The sequence below is a fragment of the Haliotis asinina genome, chromosome 7 (assembly GCF_037392515.1).
Source record: "Haliotis asinina isolate JCU_RB_2024 chromosome 7, JCU_Hal_asi_v2, whole genome shotgun sequence".
Taxonomy (NCBI): domain Eukaryota; kingdom Metazoa; phylum Mollusca; class Gastropoda; order Lepetellida; family Haliotidae; genus Haliotis; species Haliotis asinina.
Genome location: NC_090286.1, coordinates 54,299,370 through 54,322,733, shown reverse-complemented (window position 1 = coordinate 54,322,733; position 23,364 = coordinate 54,299,370). Strand labels below are relative to the sequence as shown.

The 23,364-nt window shown below is 42.7% G+C and overlaps 1 protein-coding gene across 1 annotated transcript; it reads left to right on the top strand.

The window, feature by feature from the left end:
- Positions 1 to 5,090: 5,090 nt before the first annotated feature.
- LOC137291370 (C-type lectin 16-like) lies at positions 5,091 to 22,435 on the top strand. The gene is made up of 4 exons (XM_067822688.1): positions 5,091 to 5,138; positions 16,008 to 16,275; positions 17,591 to 17,767; positions 22,113 to 22,435. The coding sequence occupies exons 2-4, from the start codon at positions 16,038 to 16,040 to the stop codon at positions 22,325 to 22,327; spliced, it is 630 nt and encodes a 209-aa protein (XP_067678789.1). The 5' UTR covers positions 5,091 to 5,138; positions 16,008 to 16,037; the 3' UTR covers positions 22,328 to 22,435.
- Positions 22,436 to 23,364: the final 929 nt, after the last annotated feature.

The window sequence follows — 23,364 nt, the reverse complement described above, 5'->3', positions numbered from 1 at the left end:
GGTTTCCGTATATGTGGAACTGCAGAGGACTTTGGTATACATTCATCAGCTATGGAGTTCAGTTCATCAGAAAAGCATTTAATAACATCGGGAACGTCAATAAAAAGTTCAGGTTTAAGTTTTTCAGCACACAGTGTTTCATATAAAGCCCAGTTAGCCTTTTTAAAATTCCGCCTTGATGATGGAGGAACATCAGATGGAGTTACAGATTTTAGTATAGTAGGAAAATGGTCACTTCCACAGAGGTCATCGTGGACTGACCATTCGAATTCATTTAGTAGTTCTGAATTTGTGACTGACAAGTCGAGAGCAGAATAAGTTCCTGTACCAGGATGTAAATATGTATTGGAGCCATCATTATAAATACATAAATCATTATCTGAACAAAATTCCTCCAGTACTTTACCTTTACCATTTATTGTTGCACTACCCCAGAGTGGGTTGTGTCCATTTAAATCTCCCATAATAATGCAGGGCTTTGGGAGTTGATCATATAGAGCTTGAAGATCGAGTTTGTGAAACGTTGAAGACGGAGAAACATACAGAGAACATAATGTAAACGCAACGTGCAAAGTTAGTCGCACTGCAACAGCCTGAAGATTAGTAGTAAGTGTAACTGGGCTATGGATAACGTTCTGTTTATCTAGAATGGAAGACCCTCCAGTGGCCCTGTCACCCTTAGGCGAAAAACAATGGTATGCACTGAACGAACGTAGGTTAAGAACATCTGTCTCTTTCAAATATGTCTCCTGCAGACAAAACGCTGAGGGTGCTAAATCTTGGATTAAAAGTTGTAATTCATGGAAATTATTCCTTAGTCCCCTACAGTTCCATTGTATAATAGGATTATGATAATCTATCGTTTGGGAGGATTTATTGGGGATCTTCCCCGTACCTTTTTGGCGGGCGACAAGCTGTGTGCCCTGGAGCGGACGTTTTCAGTCACGTCCATGTCCTCAAGGGATCCATATTTGTTGTATAAATTGATTTTATTGTCTGACCCTTTGGGTGCTCTACCACTAAGTTTTTTCAAAGAATCTGGCTTTGTACCTTTGCCTTTAGAGAGTTGTTTAGACTTTGTAGGCTGAGATGATGCGTTAAGATCAGAGGATGTTTCACATTGGCTTTGAGATGTACTAGGAACTGATTCTGTTGTTTGGGTCGATATTGCAGGTGAGAATATCAGAGGAGATTCCGTTTTAACCCAGGTCAGGTTTGTCTGACAGCATACAGATGACGTTGTTGTTTTAGCGGTTACTGTTTCTGACGATGTTCTGGTGATAGACGCATAGCTTTCCTTATGTTCTGAGCTTTGAACTAGCTTTTTAGCTTCCGCAAAACTAACGTTTTGAGTGAATTTTATCCTATTTATCTCCATTTGATGTTTCCAAACAGGACAACGTTTAGAGTAGGAGGAGTGGTCTCCCGCACAGTTTGTACATTTTTTAACATTACTGTCACAATCTTCTGTTGTATGTGTCTTTTCGCCACAGTGAGCACATACAACAGACAATGTGCAAGTATTGACGCCATGACCGAACTTTTGACATTTAAAACACCGCAAAGGGTTTGGAATGTACATGTCCACATTGATGTTACAATAACCTGCTTTAAGAGATTTTGGAGCAGTTGGTGAGGAAAAGGAGAACAGGTAAGTATTGGTGTTAGTTACAACATCATTCTTCCGGATTGTGAAACGTTTAACATTGAGTACACCGTGATCTTTCATCTCAGAGATGATGTCAAGCTCTGTCATATCCGCAAACAATCGGTCACGATCTCTGATGATTCCCTTGCTCGTATTCAGTGTTCAATGAGCCGTAACCGTGACTGGAACGCCGACAAACAATTCTGTGTTCATAAGGTTTGTTGCTTGTTGCCTTTTCCCACATTCAACCAACAAAGTACCGGAACGCAAACGTCTAATATTCTTGACATCACCTGCAAGGCCCTGTATACCCTTGGATATGGAAAAAGGGTTCAACTTTAATGGAGTCTTGTCAACAGTTTCATTTACAAGAAATCGTGGCCAGTATTCAATTGACGTGGGCAGTCTTTGATCAGTATCAATTGGATCAGTGTCTAGTTGTCGTTTGGTTTTTTTAGGAGGGTTTTCATAAGCCATGGTTAATTTCCAATGGTTCGTCATTCGAGCTCCCCACCCACCACGGAGTATCACAAGGACAATGCTAAAAACAAGTGGGTCTCCAACTTGCAGCACCAAGGATACTCGGATGATATACTCCAGCAGAAGAGTTATTAATAACACATCTACCAGATTGGCCCATGAGCCACCGCCTTCTGGCAAAAGACTCTAGGCAAAGTGCAAAACATCATACATCAAAATCATAAACATGTTTAGAGAACAATTCTGCCAAGACCAAAAGTAACACATTTTCCCAAAAGATTAGTGTATTGACAAAAACTTAAGTCCATACACAGGGCTTGGCGTGACCAGCCGATTGATAGAATCGGGCCGATTCTACCACCCGTCTAGGAGAAGTCAGGGCCAAAGTGGTGTGTTGGGCAAATGGAACGCAGTTTAAAGCCCATCTGCCCTCAACCACCCGTATCCCGTCCTCCACCGACACGGGACGCAACCCACGGCAAACAGGTTGCCCAATTTAGTCGCCTCTTACGACAAGCAATGGGGTGCTGTGGACACATTCTGTCCCGGGTCCACACGGGAGACATCCAAGAGAAATGATAAGTTGATTGTCGATATGATGCAGTAATGTGTCAACACAATATGGCCTTTCCATTTCTCTTGCATGAGCTGATATTTTCTTATGAAGATCGTGTGGGCGTCGGGTGCAACCATTATAATTGGCAGTTATAACTGGTGATGTTTTCATCAACTTTGTCCTATGAAATGTGTTCCAGCAACTAGCTAAGACGTGTTACTTTCTGGTGTTTGTATCTGAATCTCTGTTAATTGAACTGAAACACACTGGGGTTTAGTTTTTACAATTTAGAAAAAGAACTCTAGTCTTCTTGAAATTTCCTTTCCAAAACACCCTTTGTAATACAGTGGAAATCATTGTTTAATGTCACACTAGACAGTATTCCAGCTTGGAGACGGTCTGTGAATAAACGAACCATGGCCAGATAATCATGTGATTAACAGCATGTGCGTCGATCTACGCAGTTGGGATACGACCTCAGCGAGCCAGGCCACCCGATCAAGCTTGTGCTGCTGGAGACCAAATACAACCCTGATCTTCACCGGTGCAATGTACAATTTTCCCAGAACGTTTTGAGAAAATCTGTGTTTCCTTATACTGTTAATAGAATCTGATAATATGTGTTACATTTTGTAGTAATGTACTCAATATGGGAGGCGACTCTTGTGAGCTTCCGAATAAACCATACTACATCATCATGATGAAGGTACAACATGTTGACATCGTCCCCTTCCTGCAACAACCCAAACACTGCTTTAAGATATCACCGAAAGAGACTTAAAATATTGTGGATATGAAGAAAGAAGTGGTTGAATACTGGGATACGTTGTCACACAATTTCTTACAAACTTCGCTGGGCAAGGAGGTCTCACAACATGCTGATAAGACACATAGACTGAAAGAGAATCATATCTCAACATATTCTTTTAAATAAAACTTCTGTGATTAATATATTTGTATTAGATATTTGTCGAAACAACTTTCTCGATACTTTCTGGGAATACTGTGTTACCTAGCAGTAGTGAAGCAACACCACAGGCCTCGCTTGTATGTATGGAAATATGATCCCCACACATCGCAGTGGTGAGTGAGTGAAGGAAAACCACAGGCCTCGCTTGTATGTATGGAAATATGATCCCCACACATCGCAGTGGTGAGTGAGTGTGTTCAGTTTTACTCCGTCTCAGTGATATTCAAGCAATATTTAACATCACGGCAGAGAAACACCAGAAATGGGCCGGGTCAACACATGACCTGTTTCAGTTTCCAGTTGGCTGGAGTGAGCTCTGATAACAGGAAACTTGGAAATCGTGGAAATCTCAAAACGAGGCTCTGCCGCTAGAAAAGTATGGCTGTCTAGTATTGATATTATATCACCCTCATTGTACGTTACAGAACTGCACCGAATAAACGTTAAAAAACACATAACAGGTGTAACCAGTGAACAAGATGCATTGTGAATCATTTTCCGACCTCATCAAACGGGAACAGTTTGTGACGTCATAATTTAGTTAACGTCGAGCTGCCTACACCTCGCCATAAAACAAAGAAATACGGTGTTATTAAAGGTCAAAACTAAAATTCATTTCTAGATACCGTTTTCTTATGAAACAAGAAATTGGAATTCAGTGTAACCTGAGTTGTTTGTGATGTCTGTTTTCATTTTCACACGGGTAAAATCGGATCGGCTGAAAAGTAGGTCATTGTCTGAATAGGTTTGTGAGACTCATGTTTCAGTATGTCACACATTGTATCTACGTGGGGAATGGAACATGGGTCTTCGGCTTCCAGGCTATTCAGTCCCAACCACAGATGCGGGGCCTAAATAACACCTAGCGTTTAACCATGTTCTTGCTCCTGAAGGTCCCAGGGTTCCATAAAGACATGGGTGGTCTTTGTTCTGGTCACTCGTAAACGTTTATTGAAACCTTCTGTATCACTATTGCAGGCGCTAGGCATTGTGTTTTATACGATGAAATACGTTTGCAGATGTGTGAATACATCTCTCCCAACTCAGTGTGCTAGCATCAAGTGCAAAGGGTGAAATAGTCATGGTGTGTTGATGAGAACAGGTGTTGACTGATCGGCGTCGGACATCCTAATGCTAAGTAGTGATCAACTATCGTGTTCCCGAGAGATCATACTGAAAGCGACTCCTGATATGCTGTAGATGTGGTGTTTGTAAACACAATTTACACGATAGAGACATCTGCGAGATCATTATTGATATGCACTGTGTGTTTGTAAGATTACACACAGAAGGAGTCAGGTAACACCGTCGTTGTTGTTGCAAAAACCTCTCATCTTAAATTACTTGTGATTACAGGGCATTAATGAGTAAACATCTCCTATTCTCCCGGTTTTAAAAGGCGCTAGCGGTCTATGATTATTTACATTAGATAGAAGGGACGCGCTGAGCTGTAAACATTCAGGCATCATTCCTCTGGGTGAAAGGTAGGTGCACAGGTGATAGGCATTTATGGGTGTTATTAATATCAGTAGTATGCACAATGGTGGAAGGGGACCAGGACCTTTTCAGGGGCACAATTTCAACATTGTGTCCTTGAGAAATCCCTTATCCCGTTCCAACATTGTGTATACTGCATGCTGGGATGCATGTAAAATTTGAGTAAAATCGGTGGAATCGTTTTTGAGATATGGACTTCGAAGTGGTCGGTTGGGGAAAAGGTTTTTGGTTGGTAAGAATTAAAGACAATGTTTTTAATCAGGACTTGGAAAAACGAAAAAACAGCGGTGCTAGGGTAAGTCACACACTTTGACCTACCGAGACAGTATTAGCTTGGACAGCTAACAGAACTATCATCACACAGTGGGTGGTGTGTAAGAGACCGTGTCATGAGGTACGATCATCAACTCCTGTCTGATGAAGGCTCTCAGCAGTCTGGTCCCTCTTTCAAGTAGTAAAAGTTGTGTTCGCTGTCTTTGATGTTGAACAGGTTGATGTTGTATGTTTTCATGGACCATATCGAATCGGTGGTGCGTTTTCTGCTGTCTCCCTTGTATTCACCCTGCTGGTATAAGTACCTAACTACGTGGTCAGGTAATGGTTTCTCATCTGTTTTATTGCGACATGCAGCTGCCGGTGACAATTCTATGGATTTCATTTTGATGGCTTCGACGGGTCTCTTGTCCAGAAGTCTGATGACTTTGTAGTTGATGGCATCCACCACTTGTGGCAAGTATATGACCAATTTCGTGTTCTGTTTCTAGGATCCATTACAGTACTGATGCGAGAACAGATGTTCGGCTAGGGTGTAATTGAAACTCTCGACATTGACTTGGCTACATTGAGCTCTTACCATACCTTGCCTCGTACTGACGTGATGCTTGGCCAGCAGCAGCAACACGGCTCCCATGAATCAGACTTGCTGGATCTGTGGTGGTGGTGCTGCTGTGGTGAATTTGTGTAGAAATGTGGTGAAGACACCCCACGTCACAGCAGCAACAGCTATCACGTATGGGATTCATTGATGATAAGATTAACTAACCAGCCATGGCGACTGGTGGCTGCATTCTTGAGGTTATCAATCACTCAGTCTTCCTCCTCCACCAGCATTTGTTGTTGTTTGTGGAGATGACTGCATTCTCCTCCTCCTCAGCCATCTTGCATGGCGGTGTTAATATCACCCTAATTTTCTTTTTCTCTAAATTGACAATGCTTCATGGTAAACATGCCATATCTGTGGTACAGTGAGCAGCTGACAGTGCTCAAAGTGTGCTTTGATGAACGGGTCTTTCTCGAGATCCTTTCACAGGTAAAGTTGACGGAATGGGAAGGAACTACAATGCCAGGCCAGCGTACACATGGATCATGACGGAACCATTTTTTTTTGTCATGTGGCATCGAGTCTGGCTTCGTATCTCATGTACAGCTTGTCGATGTCTTCGGCAGACATTTTCTGAATTTTATCAGGTGTGTGATTGCCACCCCGCAAGTAGTGTTTGTCTTTGCCACTGACTGTGGGAGCCACCAGTCTTTCTCGCTTGATGTTGTTGCTGATTTTAGTAGTATTAGCCTCCATTGTAATAATGTGACAAACGATTGCTAAGTCTAATAAAATAAACACCAATGCATGTGAAACACAGCGGGATGAATATGCACACGACAACGAGAATTTAAAAACTTTACTTGAAGTCTGTTTGAGCCAGCAGACTTTGTACACTACAGATCTGTCGCTTTTCAACAGGAGTTTGGCGTGTTTCATTTTGGCAAACCCTTTGATCACCTGATTTTCATTTTTGTCTGCTCAGAATCACGTCGTTTTCTTGCAAGCATTCCTCAATGAACCCCTGTCCATACAGTCAAACAGAGCCACCCATCCCGTCTGTTCCCTCAAATCTTTCAGCGCCAAGTTGAATTTCTGCATCAGGGCCCAAACACTGTGCTTCGTGTATCGGCCCAAGAAGGCAAGGTATGACAACGCGTCTCTCTTTTTCATGATTTATTGACACTGGAGGAGGAACAACATTTTCCTTTCAGTTTGTCATGGTAAGTGGGCAACTAGTCCCGTAGATGTGGACCATGCATGTCCTGGTCCATTGTCACCTGCACTCTCTCTGTGTACTACTTATTCAGGCTCTAGGTTAGGCAGAGCATGATGATGCGGTCAAACACGTCTCGATAACCTTCCAGAAGGTCCAGCATGATGGTCATTTTGCCCCACCTGGTCTAAAAGCACACAATCCCGCAGTGAGGAATTTGCGAGGCAGATTAATGGATGGCTTGCACGAATCTCCCATTGTCTATGTTCAATTGTGTGTCCATGATCCGACCATACAAACGCAGTTGACACTCGGCTTGAGCAGCCTGTTGTCATCCATGGATCACAGCATTAGGGCGTACTTGTTGGTCAGGTACACATGAACGAAATAGAGATCCTTGACCACCACATTGGTTTCTGACACACGTTTGATCACCGGCAGCCTTTAGATCTCATCCTGCTGCTGCTGAGTCCTCATGCCTTGGCTTAACAGCTGGTAGGGCATGTCCTCGATGGTCAGTTCCAGGTTTGTGATCTCTGGGTTGAAAAATGTTTGGCTGTTTCCTTTAAACAGTTCATAGTCCTCCACAAGACTCATTAATCGTGCTGGCACATTCAGATTGACATTCCACAGTGTGTTGCTCTTGTCCTTGATGATTGTCCAGGGCCTCAGGACTCAATTGTACAACTCCAGCAAGATGTTGTTGACTTTGTAGCTGCTGGAATCACCATTCGTGATTCGGGTGCACGACTTTGCCGTGGTCGTTGAACGTGAGTTTGTATTCCAACCTGTTGCCCAGTGCAGCCTCGTAACACAGCGCGTGTCCCTAAGCGACATGCAAAATTGCTTCACGTATGTCTCGGTGATGGCTCGTTTGACTGGCATGATCTTGCGGAGCTAATTCATCAATGCTCCGCACCTCGTTCCTGTTGATTTGATAGTGGTTTTCTTGATGATGACATTGCCATCTTCAATCAACTGGATGATCTTCATCAAACCTGGCTCTCGCCTCATTTTCACCAAAAACAAAATCACTATCAGTTGAAAATTGTAAACAAAGGAACACTGCTTGAAGGTTGCATGCTGATGCAAAGATGCGACATTATTGTCGCCCAAATGTCGCGTAAAATAGCCCACATGATATTGACAAAAACCTCTGCAAAACGTGGAGATGCAGGTGGAGATGAAATTGTGAACTCTGGGGGCCCAAGCAACAACAAGACCATGATTGCTCTGTTTACACGCAGGTGAATGTAAATGCAAACACCAATTCACCATAAATGTGAATGGCAGGATATCAAGCTGGGATTTTCCTATCCCACAACATACATTTCATGGGCTTGCTGCGCCCGAGACACTATCAGAAAAACAACTGAGGACTCTTCCATAATGCGAGCATAAAATAACGGGTGACGTGTCAACCCCAAATTGAAGGGGAAATGCAAGGATTCGAACAACCTAGTATGGAAAACACCTTGCACTTGCAAAACAATGTGTACGCACGACGAGAAGTCATCGTCGAATCTCAACAGCCCTGGATCATTAATTTGGTCCTGGTCTACCCCTATCTGGTCATGGATGAGGATAGCAATCTCACAGAACTGGAAAACAAAGGTGTTCTACTAGACTGTTATATCACGACTGATGAAAAGGGAATGTACTTATCACCATTATCAGATGAAACGGATTACTCGCTAGTCTTTTGTCAAAGAAAACAATGGTTGTATTTTTTTAAACATTACCAAATCCTCAGACTCATGGATAAGTATGATAGAAAGTTTGACCCTTATCATCGAAGTTTTGCTGTTGGGGTTGATTGGATGGGCAATTAAGTACGTGTCTCACAGACTGCAACACAACACAAAACAGTGAAGAGTTCTAGCTGGATGGATGCTCAACACAACATATCATATTTCCACCACGCTCACAGACAGTAAAATCTCCAAGGAGGGGTGTAATTTGGTTCTCTCAGAACTCGGAAAATGCCACAAAATGAAGCAAGAAGCAAGAGATTCAAACAAAATCTCGTAAATGCCCAATCTTCAGTGAAACAAAAACAAAAGTTCACAGAACAAGGGAGGCTGCAGGCCTGAGAAGCATTCCTCATAAAAACCAAACAAATTATTATTGAAGAAGATTCACGATTCTCAGACATCAACATGGCGTAGCCAACCAGGAAAGGCAATCCATGGGAGGACTGCCAAGAGCTGCATTTCATTCACCTGCAAGCACCTCTCCTTTGGCTATGAGTACGTCGCAATGAGATGGTGATGAGGCAGTCCCAGTGAGGGGATAGTCGGCTGGCCATGCCTCATCAAAGCTAAGCCGAGACACACATACTTCAACTTGCCATTGTGCTAGCAAACAGAGACGGTCGTGAGGCAACACCTGCCGAAAGCTGCATTTCATTCAACTTCAGACAGCTATCACCTTGCTACAAGTACGTCCTAAAGAAACGATAGTAAGGCATCATATCGATCGACACTGTCCCTTACACATCGCCCACTGTTTGATGATAGTTTCTCGTCATGAATTTTATCAGCTTAATACAGCCAGCCAGACAGCACCCTCCGGTACACCGCGCCAAGAAAGAGAGACACACTCATACACCCATAACGCTCTTGGAACAACAAACTGCGGCCCTTAGGCGACACTCGGAATGATTGTTGAGCCTTGCATTCCATTCAGTTTCAGACAGCTGTCACCTCGCTAGTCATCCGACCATACATCATCATAGCTGAACTGATACACACACTCACGCTGATACTCGTCAACAGTGCTTGCTTGCAGCACAACTAGACGGCAGCAAGGAGATGACTGCTGCGATCTGTGTTGCATTCACAGCTCTCACCTAGCTACGAGTACATTCCATCGAGATGGTAGCAAGACAGCTCGCCGAACTGCCCAAAGCTGCGTTTCATTCGGCTTAAAGCACCTATGACCAGGCTCATATATGACAAGTACGACGATACGTTGGATAGTTAGCCTTTCGCTGAACGACCCCATGTTTGCTAAAAAGTAATTATTTCCTAAACTGTTTAACCAATTTTCGTGAAACTTGTATCTCGGCAGATGATGCAGCTTTTGCCATATACCATTGCAAACACTCTTGATGACGTCGTTATTAATTGAGACCTAATTACAACAAAGAGTTGATGATTTTACCCTTTTTCCGACCGACCCCAAGTGATTATTTCCTAAACTGTTCGACCTATTTTAGTCAAATTTTCCATGCACCTCAGTAAGTAGTATAGATAATGGTGGAACGGGATAAGTGACTTCTCAATGGCTCAGTCTTTTAAACTGTGCCCATGGGAAGGACCTGGTCCCGTTCCACCATTGTGTATACTACCATACCGTCTGTCGTCTACCAATTTCGTAATCATTACTCAAATTTGACAAAATGCATATCCCAGAATGAGCTGAAATGCATATTGAACTCAAACAGAGTAGACAATTTAATTTTGGTGAATAGATTACAAAAGGTTGTTTGGGCTTTCTTTCGTCATAAAGATGGAAATGAGTTCACCGGTTTCAAATCGAATTAAAATTTGAGTAGAAACTTAAGGGTTTTTTTAGAAATCGGGGCCTGATCTGTTTTCATACCGCAACTTGTACACACTTGTTTTACCACTCTATTTGAGCTCCTAGGTCATGAGTCGATTTGGTATCGACCTGAGCAAACAATTCGCGGAGATTCTGATTTCCAAGAAACACAACAATCGAAAGGTAAAGTGAACTAGAAAAATGTGAGGGCACCTGATTTTTTATATTGCAGTCAAGATTACGACGCTTCGTAGGGACGTGCCTTCACTCAGGAACAGGATTCCGGCTCCAAGTCATCTTGGCCTTGTTTTGTCACCTAAATGTTTCATGTCACGGAAAATGTACAAATTTCATGTCCAAATTTCGAGTTCCATCATGTCTGATTACATTACAGTCAGCATCAGTGTGTCCCACAAGGAGTATTTTGTCTGTCACTTTGTTAAGTATCAAGATCAATAGTTGATCAGAGGTTTTAATTATTTCAATCGGTGGATCACTGCTTGAGGATGATTTTAATATTTTTGTGTCGTTAGAAAATATGCATACTGTTGAAAAGCAAGTGCAGATGTGCTTGAACAAAATAAATAAACGGTGTTTTGAAAACGGCTTCAAATTTTCTAAATTTAAAACTAAGTGTATACGTTTCTGCCGTAAATACAAACCGCATAAAGAGCCTGCACTATTTCTAGCCCGTTCAACGTTGTAAAGGAGGCAGGCCACGTACTCGTGTCTTATTTTCGACTCACACTGGTGTTTGCCATTGTGAGCGAAGGGGCCACATGTTGTCCGAGACCAAGTGAGAGTCTTATGAACAAACCGTGTGCAGCAATGCGTGGAACCAGTCTCACCGCCATGCACCGTGCGAGCACTAGTCTACATCTGCTCTACCTTTCACAAACCAAAAACGTTTGCTCATTGCCGTGTACCGCCAGTCCAACCTATCCGTGTTTGCTACCCTGGAGCTTCGTGTTTTTTTTTCATTTTAGGAACATAGGTCTATGTTCATTCTGCTCTTAATTCCTTTCCATAAGACCTTAGGAAACGCTGTCTAAAGATACACAAGTTTGCAATGGTCGAGTTTGCGCCTTATACCAGTGAACGACATTTCCAGATAAAAACACCATTGTAATTGCGTTGAATGTTTCAAGAATAAACAGCAATTTCATCAATTCATATCGGTTACTTTTTAATGAAGATTGTACACTTATCGGCAGGGGAATACAACGTATGTTTCCTTTTAGGTATAGCCTCAAGCTTCAGCTACCGGCCTAGGTTGGACATGCAGAGTGAAATGTATCATTTTCACACAATCACAGGCCCTGATGTATTGTGAAATAACAGAGGTCTGAGCTTGATCCCTTGTAGCAGAGGGTGCTCTTACCACTACACAGACCGCCTCCTAGGTGTAGTGGTAAGAGCGTCCGCATGCAGAGCGGGTTCCATCCCCGGCTGCAAAAGACGTTAAAACATGGCACTTGTTGGTCCCTCGGCGCTCGGCAGTAAGGGGCACAGGGTACAACAAAGACTGATCGGCTACTGTTTCTGAGGGATATTTATGCTTAGCTGAGGTATGGTATGTCAGTCAGCTAGCACTATAAAACCAGTTTAAGTCTGGGCTAGTACAAGCAGACAAAAACACACGCACGCACGCACATGGGGGTTATTTACTGACAATAAACCAACCAACGCCAAGTAAACCATCAAGCCATGTAACTGACCAGTGAGAAGTGCCGATTCTGCAAAAACACAAAATCAGGCATTTTGTCCTGAAATTAATAATATGCTGCCAAATCCTTGAATGTAATTCACATAGTGAAGGAGATAATAGTAAAATCGTTCGCTTTGTGATACAAACGTGAGCATTTGCACATTTGTTCACTTTGGTACACTTAAGGGAAAAATAACGTTGTCCACTTAAAAAATCCAAGATGGCCGCCATTTCCCAATATGACCACCATTAATATTACAGAGCCTCTGTTTCAGCGCCTAAAACATAAACTCTCTTTGATTTTCAGTGTAATTGTGTCTCAACGTGTTAATTTAGAAATTGTTTATGCTATGTAGCAAATATGCTACATTTGTTTGCCACGATTGCTTCCAGTATCCAAGAGGGCCGCCAGTTTTCCCACAACGGCAAAGTTTTGATAATATTTCTTGTATTTTAACATGAAAACATAACACAATCAAAAGTTGTCCCAATGCTTGATGACGTAAATCATAACAGCTCTGTAATAGGTTAGAAACACCCATTTTGATGAAGGAAATCCAAGACGGCCGTCATGTTATATGATAAACAGATGTTAAATGAGGCAAAATACGACAATGTTCAACCAGGTATCAGATATGGTTGATGGTTTGCATGTTGATTAAATACATAAGTTTGGCTACGCCAAAAGAAGAGAGACAGTATTTCAAAAGCAAAATTATTCCAAATTAAGATGGGTGCCATTTTTCATTTCACAAGTTTGATTATCAGATCATGATCACTGAATATTGCCTCTCTAAAATGATCAGATCAGTATAAGATGCATGTCCAGTATTAGATTAAAATACTGAAATTGAAGGCTTTGCAACTTACGTTTCTCAATCTTTTTCAGAAAAAGAATGAGTGGGGTGCCTTTGAAATAAGCTATGCTAGATGCAGCTATGATGTACTTAAGACATATTTCTTAGAATTGGCATAGGTTTGGGTCATTCTCTTCCCACAGAGGTTACTTGTCATATCTTCCTTGGAACCTCTGTTCTAATACGGCCATATTTCGCGGTTCTCATAAAATCCCCTAGCGGCAAGATATGGCAGCAGAATTAGCTCCCTTTTTTCTGTCGAATCAGAACTCGTGTTACATCGACCTAGATTCAACTTGACAAATGGGAGCAATATGGAGAAATATATATGACATGACTGAGTTCTGTCTAGAAGAAACATTTGAGTATCTCGCTCGGGAAGAGGTTCTAGTTTTTACGATGCACCCGCAAATTATCGAGATCTTACGAACGATCACTTTTGAAACAAGGTCGCTGATTGCACTACTAAATCTGATTGCCCCCAATCACGAGTCTTGAACACTCGCACCATGAAAGGGCCGTATTAGAACAGATGTTACGTTGGAAGATATGACAAGTAACCACTGTGGGAAGAGAATGAGGTTTGGGTTTGCTATCAAAAAACCGATTTTACCATAGGTCAACAACTTTACTACCTGGAGATGAGCTATCAATGTTTCAATACATTTCCCCAAAACATATTGTTTATATAATATATGATTTATACCACGACAGTGGTGTCTTTTAAATTTTTTGTGCCCGTGATAACAAATCAGGAATATTTTCTTATTCCTTAATCTACTGATATGTGGGCAATATTCCAGCTATATGGCGCCGGTCTGTAGATAATCGAGTCTGGACCAGACAATCCAATGATCAACAGCATGAGTATCGACCTGCGCAATTGGGAACCGATGGCATGCGTCAGCCAAGTCAGTGAGCCTCTTATGACAAACATAGTTGCCTTTTATGGCAAGCATGACTGACTCTTGATGTCCAGCTGGTATTCCATAGACAATAATTGTATCCTCGGTTATAAATATTGTAGGCATTAGGCGTTGTGTTTTATACCATGACGTTTGCAGCTAAAAGAATAATTCTCTTAACACCCATCCCAAGTTGTATTGGCGAGAGCAGGTGTATATTGATCGTTCACTGCAATCAACTTTAAGATGTTCCCTAGGGAACGTTTGAAAGAAGTTTTCAATCCTGCTGTCAGCATGTTATTTCCTTCCGACTACTTCTGCGATAAACACAACCAATGAAACTACGATAAAACAGGAACAGTAAGTGTATTTGGTAGTATAGTCATCATATTTAATAACCTTGCATATTATAACGTATATATTTCGCCGAAAACTAGATCTATATTGTATTTTTGTATTTGCAGTAGGTATTAGTGGTAAAACATTGTGTGAAATTTCTGTATTTTTACGTTTATGAATCACTTTGCAATAAGGTTATGTTGCAATAATTTATTTTAAATTTGCAATGGCCACAGTTTTAGGGCTGGTTTAGCTGAATCACTTCTTGAGAGGGAATCTCCAAACATTAATTAGTAGTTTATATTGTCCAGCACTTGATAGGCCCCATCACCATTCCTTGCCGTTTATTCCGACAGCATCTGTACTGGGACGATGACGATGAGTGGTCTCGGAAACAGTCTGAAAGCGGAGTTTGCTCATTTTATCAATCCCTGGATTGCTTGACCCGGACGGAATGTTGTTCAATATAGAGTAAAACATCATCCACTCGGTTTACATACTTCTTTTACAAGGCACTGCCTTGGTCAGCTTTGATCAAACGTTAAGCTCCCAAAATAGGTAATGCCTTGCTGGGTAGTCTAGTGTTTAAAGTGTTCGCTTGTCAAGCCCAGGACTCGGGTTCAATTCCCCATATGAGTGCAGTGTTTGAAGCCCATTTCCTGTGCCCCAGGTCGGGATATAGATAGGATATTCCTACAAGCGATCTAAAACCTAAACTGGTTCTCTCAGAAACACATTACTAAATTGACCTGTACTTGTGACGTAACACATTGCTAACTTGACCTCCATCACCTGTACTTGTGATGTAACCCATTACTAACTTGACCTCCATTACCTGTACTTGTGATGTAACACATTACAAACTTGACCTTCATTACCTGTACCTGTGATGTAACACATTACTAACTAGACCTCCATTACCTGTACTTGTGATGTAACACATTACTAACTTGACCTTCATTACCTGTACTTGTGATGTAACACATTACAAACTTGACCTTCATTACCTGTACTTGTGATGTAACACATTACAAACTTGACCTTCATTACCTGTACTTGTGATGTAACACATTACTAACTAGACCTCCATTACCTGTACTTGTGATGTAACACATTACTAACTTGACCTTCATTACCTGTACTTGTGATGTAACACATTACAAACTTGACCTTCATTACCTGTACTTGTGATCCTGTTTTAAAAATCAAAACGTACATCCGTATATCCGTAATATTTTAGGCGTTTCAGAATCTGTCTTGTCTTCCAAAACTATACCTATATTCCTTCATGGGAGACGTGGTGTATATCCAGTAACCTATTGACGAGGACGTCCATCCTCTTATCGTGCACTTATCCTAAACTCCAGAGATTGCTCTGTTACGTTGTAGACCACATTATGCCCATATATGGCCTTGTTATAAAAAATGGTGTTGTCAAATTGGCCATTTCCCATTTTCATTTCAGATTCGGTGTTGAGGTATTGCGAGGGCAGCCATGACAACTACTCTCTCAGTCGCAACCTTGTTCCACAACCTTTTGCCAACTGACCTTGACCCCGAAGCCTCGTTGTCAGCTGCTCACTGTGTCAACACCTGCTACTACAACAGGACATGTGCATCAGTGTTCTATGACCGCAGCCGGAAGTTGTGTTACCAGACTGATCTTTGGTTTGACGAAGCAGTGGCGGGAATGATAAAGCAACCCAGTGTCTCCTACATTACATTTATGCGATGTAAGTTGCACTCTGTGGCATCACACGTTGTTTTCGAAGACAAAATATACTAATAGCCTTTAACGTAGCAGAAAGTGTGATTTAAGCATATTGCACCGAGGTTCCAAGAATCATTCGGATTACACATTGTACCAATATACGACCTCGTGTATTCCTCAAAACGTTCAAGCTCTCTGTCGTTGGGGAAACCAAAAGGTTAGAGTGTTCGGTGCTCTCGTCGAAGATCGGAATTGGATTCCCCATTGGATTCCCCAGTGCAGTACGTGTGTCTCCGGTCTTGATATTGTTGATAAGAGTCCTATTGAGCGTATTATCATCATAGGGTATTTATACAGCGCACATATCCACATGATCATGCCCTTTATCAACGGATGCCTTTGTCTGGAGTATCTTTTTAACCAACTCATCTCCCTGGCGAGTATTCAACTCATGCAGCCTGTCTGGCGCAGCGAATAATCACACAGACTCATCCTCACAAGGTACCCGTTTGCAGCTAGGTGAACGGGGACACATAATGACAGTATTTTGTCCAGTGATACTGAACGTTGCTATACCCGCAGCTAGGTGTCTGCACGAGTTCGTATGGCCACCATCTGGTCATCTACCATCGTGTGAGTGGGTTCTTTTAAGTGCACAGGGTTTTGTACTGCACATTAGGGGTTCTGACAACTCTGAAAGAGAGTGCAAGTAATGTTAGCGCCAAGGTTTTTACACCCGATCACGTGTGGGGATCGCCACACGCACCGTTCGCTTACTAACACAGCGTCTTAGACAACTCCCCTCACCATATTCATTCCTCACTCACGTACACAGTGGGTGAAAATATTTTGATGTTGAGAATGACAGAACTATTGATATTGAAACAAATATATAATGGTTTGACGATCAACATTTGTTAAACATCTGTTAAAACAATATCATATTTCAAGGATAGTCGACTCATACTGAGATTTTCCCAAGGAAGCAAAACACCTACGGGTGCACCCTGTTGTCACTACCAGAAGGGCCTGAGACCAAGTTATCATGACACACCGTAAGGTAACAGGAATATCACTGTCAAGCTCACGATCACACTCCGTTGCTTGTCGGAAGAGTTGACTCATTTCGAGTTTGTCTCGGCGGCATGATTGATTGCTTGGCATATTATATCAAACTGTAGGTTTTGGACCCAAACTAGATTAGTTACAGGTCGCATTGGTGTGTCCAGTACACTGGCCATTGTGACATGGAGACAAACAAACAATACTAAACGTACCTTGTTGTGAACTATTTCAGAATGTTTTGATGTTGTCTCATGCTAAAATGCCTTCACCAGCTGAGTGTCCGGAGAACTGGATTTACCACAAGTCAACTGGCAAATGTTTCTATGCTGCCAATGAGACAGTCACTAACGCCGCGGCCATTGCATACTGTGCGTTATATGGAGGAAGACTCTTTAACATCTATAGCGCTGAAGAGGACAGGATTCCATACACTTTGACCTTAAGATACGGTATGTATGTCAACACTTTTCACCTTGCTCAGTTTACAAAGACCTGGGATCCTCTTGTTACACTCTTGTTGTCATGTTATACTGTGACATTAAATCAGACTTCGTCTGCAAAATAATTCACTAGCCCGAAAGTGTATGTAGAAACCATGCCAAAGGTTACAAAAAGATGAAATACTATCAAAAATAAATGATATCACGAAAATTCACTAGGCAGTCGGGCCAGTGAGTGTGGAGATTTACTGGCTTGACTGGATTTTTACCAGCAACGGGCTAGCGGATATTTCTCACACAGTTCGTCTCTTAATATGCAGACCAGGTACCTCTTTATTGTGGGTGATTTGGGATTTAATTGGGACAATTCTTACACATTGGAACCGAAAACGCTCGAAAAGTAAACTTTAATGTGGATATCGAGACTGCAGAACAGCATGGAACTGCTCCGCTTACACGTCCAAATGCATGGTAGGGGTCAACAATGTCACACATCCAATGTCGCGTATGCTCACTGTGAGCAGCCGATGCATAGAGTCTAACAAATAGTCATGGAAGCATGCCGAATGGCTTGCCATATCCTCTGCCGCTCTGCTAACAAATAGTCATGGAAGGCTTGCTGAATGGCTTGCCATATCCTCTGCCGCTCTGCTAACAAACAGTCATGGAAGGATAGCCGAATGGCTTGCCATATCCTCTGCCAAACTGCTACCAAATAGTCATGGAAGGCTTACTGAATGGCTTGCCATATCCTCTGCCGCTCTGCTAACAAACAGCCATGGAAGGCTTGCTGAATGGCTTGCCATATCCTCTGCCGCTCTGCTAACAAACAGTCATGGAAGGATAGCCGAATGGCTTGCCATATCCTCTGCCGCTCTGCTAACAAACAGTCATGGAAGACTTGCCGAATGGCTTGCCATATCCTCTGCAACACTGCTACCAAATAGTCATGGAAGGCTTACTGAATGGCTTGCCATATCCTCTGCCGCTCTGCTAACAAACAGCCATGGAAGGCTTACTGAATGGCTTGCCATATCCTCTTCCGCTCTGCTAACAAACAGCCATGGAAGGCTTACTGAATGGCTTGCCATGTCCTCTGCCACACTGCTACCAAATAGTCATGGAAGGCTTACTGAATGGCTTGCCATATCCTCTGCCGCTCTGCTAACAAACAGCCATGAAAGGCTTACTGAATGGCTTGCCATATCCTCTGCCGCTCTGCTAACAAACAGCCATGGAAGGCTTACTGAATGGCTTGAAATATCCTCTGCCGCTCTGCTAACAAACAGCCATGGAGGGCTTACTGAATGGCTTGCCATATCCTCTGCCACTCTGCTAACAAACAGTCATGGAAGGCTTACTGAATGGCTTGAAATATCCTCTGCCGCTCTGCTACCAAACAGCCATGGAAGGCTTACTGAATGGATTGCCATATCCTCTGCCGCTCTGCTAACAAACAGTCGTGGAAGGCTTACTGAATGGCTTGCCATATCCTCTGCCGCTCTGCTAACAAACAGCCATGGAAGGCTTACTGAATGCCTTGCCATATCCTCTGCCGCTCTGCTAACAAACAGCCATGGAAGGCTTACTGAATGGCTTGCCATATCCTCTGCCGCTCTGCTAACAAACAGTCATGGAAGGCTTACTGAATGGCTTGCCATATCCTCTGCCGCTCTGCTAACAAACAGTCATGGAAGGCTTACTGAATGGCTTGCCATATCCTCTGCCGTTCTGCTAGCAAACAGTCTTGGAAGGAGAGCCGAATGGCTTGCCATATCCTCTGCCAAACTGCTACCAAACAGTCATGGAAGGCTTACTGAATGGCTTGCCATATCCTCTGCCGCTCTGCTAACAAACAGCCATGGAAGGCTTACCGAATGGCTTGAAATATCCTCTGCCGCTCTGCTAACAAACAGCCATGGAAGGCTTACTGAATGGCTTGCCATATCCTCTTCCGCTCTGCTAACAAACAGCCATGGAAGGCTTACTGAATGGCTTGCCATATCCTCTGCCGCTCTGCTAACAAACAATCTTGGAAGGATAGCCGAATGGCTTCCCATATCCTCTGCCACACTCCTACCAAATAGTCATGGAAGGCTTACTGAATGGCTTGCCATATCCTCTGCCGCTCTGCTAACAAACAATCTTGGAAGGATAGCCGAATGGCTTGCCATATCCTCTGCCGCTCTGCTACCAAATAGTCATGGAAGGCTTACTGAATGGCTTGCCATATCCTCTGCCGCTCTGCTAACAAACAGTCGTGGAAGGCTTACTGAATGGCTTGCCATATCCTCTGGCGCTCTGCTAACAAACAGTCATGGAAGGCTTACTGAATGGCTTGCTATATCCTCTGCCGCTCTGCTAACAAACAGCCATGGAAGGCTTACTGAATGGCTTGCCATATCCTCTTCCGCTCTGCTAACAAACAGCCATGGAAGGCTTACTCAATGGCTTGAAATATCCTCTGCCGCTCTGCTAACAAACAGCCATGGAAGGCTTACTGAATGGCTTGCCATATCCTCTGCCGCTCTGCTAACAAATAGTCATGGAAGGCTTACTGAATGGCTTGAAATATCCTCTGCCGCTCTGCTAACAAACAGCAATGGAAGGCTTACTGAATGGTTTGCCATATCCTCTGCCGCTGTGCTAACAAACAGCCATGGAAGGCTTACTGAATGGCTTGCCACATCCTCTGCCGCTCTGCTAACAAACAGCCATGGAAGGCTTACTGAATGGCTTGCCATATCCTCTGCCGCTCTGCTACCAAACAGCCATGGAAGGCTTACTGAATGGCTTGCCATATCCTCTGCCGCTCTGCTAACAAACAGCCATGGAAGGCTTACCGAATGGCTTGAAATATCCTCTGGCGCTCTGCTAAGAAACAGCCATGGAAGGCTTACCGAATGGCTTGAAATATCCTCTGCCGCTCTGCTACCAAACAGTCATGGAAGGCTTACTGAATGGCTTGCCATATCCTCTGCCGCTCTGGTAACAAACAGTCATGGAAGGCTTACTGAATGGCTTGCCATATCCTCTGCCGCTCTGCTAACAAACAGCCATGGAAGGCTTACTGAATGGCTTGCCATATCCTCTGCCGCTCTGCTAACAAACAGTCGTGGAAGGCTTACTGAATGGCTTGCCATATCCTCTGCCAAACTGCTACCAAACAGTCATGGAAGGCTTACTGAATGGCTTGCCATATCCTCTGCCGCTCTGCTAACAAACAGCCATGGAAGGCTTACTGAATGGCTTGCCATATCCTCTGCCGCTCTGCTAACAAACAGTCATGGAAGGCTTACTGAATGGCTTGCTATATCATCTGCCGCTCTGCTACCAAATCACGAACGTCATCTGTCGGATTTCACACGTCCTGTTGAATGCTATTGGAGACGAAAGCATTCCTCGGTCCTCTGCAAACCCGCACATTCGCAAACCGTGGCTTGATACAAATTGTAAATATGCTAGAAGAAACCCCCCAAAAAACAACAAAAACAAAACAAACAAAAAAACCTGATGACGTCAAGGCTCATTTAAAGGGATTGTGGGATTATATCACGGTATTGGAGGTGTATTTGATGTACATTTGACCTGTATTCCAAGTGCAATCCAAATATGCCGATAGGTTTGAAGAATAGTCCACCTGGACCTAAATTTTCGAAGATGTCTAAGACAATCGTAAGTTAATCTTAATGAATCGCACTTACGACTGTCTTAGACCTAAGTGAGCTTCGAAAATCTAAGCCCAGCAACGTAAGTACAGTCGATACGCATTCGGGAATTTCTTGGAGGATTTGAAGTGGCTTGCCTTTTCTGAATATCTTCAAAAGTTATGAAAAGTTCTGAATATTTAGACTGCAGTTAAAATGCAGTAAGAATAAACTTCAAAGGTTGTTCAATATGTTTTCACTTCGAATGTACCTCGAACGATTTCAACATATTTAAAAGCGTATGGAGTGCATTGGGAAAATGTCTTTTGGGTTGATTGTGGATGTGTTCGGGCCTACTTTAGCTACAGTCATTCCTTCATGTTGCAATCGCATTTTTGCGTTTGTTCCGAAAAATCAAATCAAGTTAACAGATGAAAGCAGAGAATATATTTGCTTTACATATCGAATTGACCTGAGATACACTAACGCTTAAAGGTGTTAAGCTATGAGGAAGTTCAGTCCCTCCAAAGAATTCCATTTTTGTAGCATTTAAAATATATTTTAAAAATGTATACAAGTTTGATATCCAATCTGTCCTCCGTGGAATGGAGCAAGTAAAAAAATATTGCAAATGGAACATGAGCCCTTACACATTATATCAATGTTATCGATGTTCCTCTCTGTCAGACGAATACATTCGCTTGTAGATGATGGGTTCTGGATCGGAATGCTCTGGGATGGCAGTAATTGGTACTGGCACGAGGGTTCCGAGATAAGCTACACCAACTGGAACGACGACATTGGAACACGAACCTGTGTCAGGTATAGCAAGTCCGCTCTCAAATGGAGGACGTCCAACTGTGAGGTTGATAAACGCACCTTGTGTGAAGTAGTGCTAAGAGCAAACTATTGCAGCACTTGATACTGAAAAGAATTCATTTGGTAATGCGTGGATTTACGTGAGGTTAAAACGCTTACATCATAGGGCACATGTACTTGTTGTTTGATAATCTGTTTATTTCTTGTAGCACCTCGAGACTCTTTGCTATATAACGTATACTCAGTATATACTGAACATCAAAAAAGTAAACGTCCACGTATTATGTACAAACCTTATAAATAACAGTTGCGCTTCTTTTACTGTTCAGTACATATTACGATTGTATGTCCTCTTTGATATACTGTCCAGCGAGATGTATGGTAAATTCAGGTCAAGCCCGTTGATTTAAACCTCTGAAGATCCCGGTTAGAACTGCTGAAGGCCAAATCTAATCCGGGACCTTCAGGGGTCGGTGACTGTTTAGGCTATCTGTTGTTTGTAACTGGAGATAACTCAACTGATATGAAATGTAACCAGAGTTTGAAGGGTTTTACGTCCTATTTTGTATAATAAAATGTACATCTACGGGAACGCTCATATTTTGTATTTTTGTATGAAAGGGAAACTGCCGAATGATGTGTGTGCGCGTGTGAGTGCGTGTGTGTGTGCGTGCGTGCGTGTGCGAGTTTGTGTGTGTGTGTGTGTGTGTGTGTGTGTGTGACATTATCAAGATTACTGTTATCAATCATCGAAAACAGTTGGAATCACGAGATGTCATCTGCCTCATGACCTGTCATCGGGGTAATGAGCCCACTGTAGCAGCAGAATTGCTGGTGCGGCACTACGCTATATTCACTCACGCACTTTACCCCGTGGAAAACACTTATCTCGGTGATAGTAACTCTGGAAGAATAGTTATACCGGTGTACGAGAGTGAGTGGATGAGTGAGTGAGTGGGCGAGTGAGTGTTTTGACACTCATGGCTGTATTCCCGCATTTATCACAATCTACGGGACTTCCTAATTACATTCGTATGCTACGACTTGAGACTTGAGATACAGAAATAACAAACAATCACCACATATTTCGTGACACTGAACATGTTACGGTTTAAAGTAACTGTTTTTTTTCTTGCACAA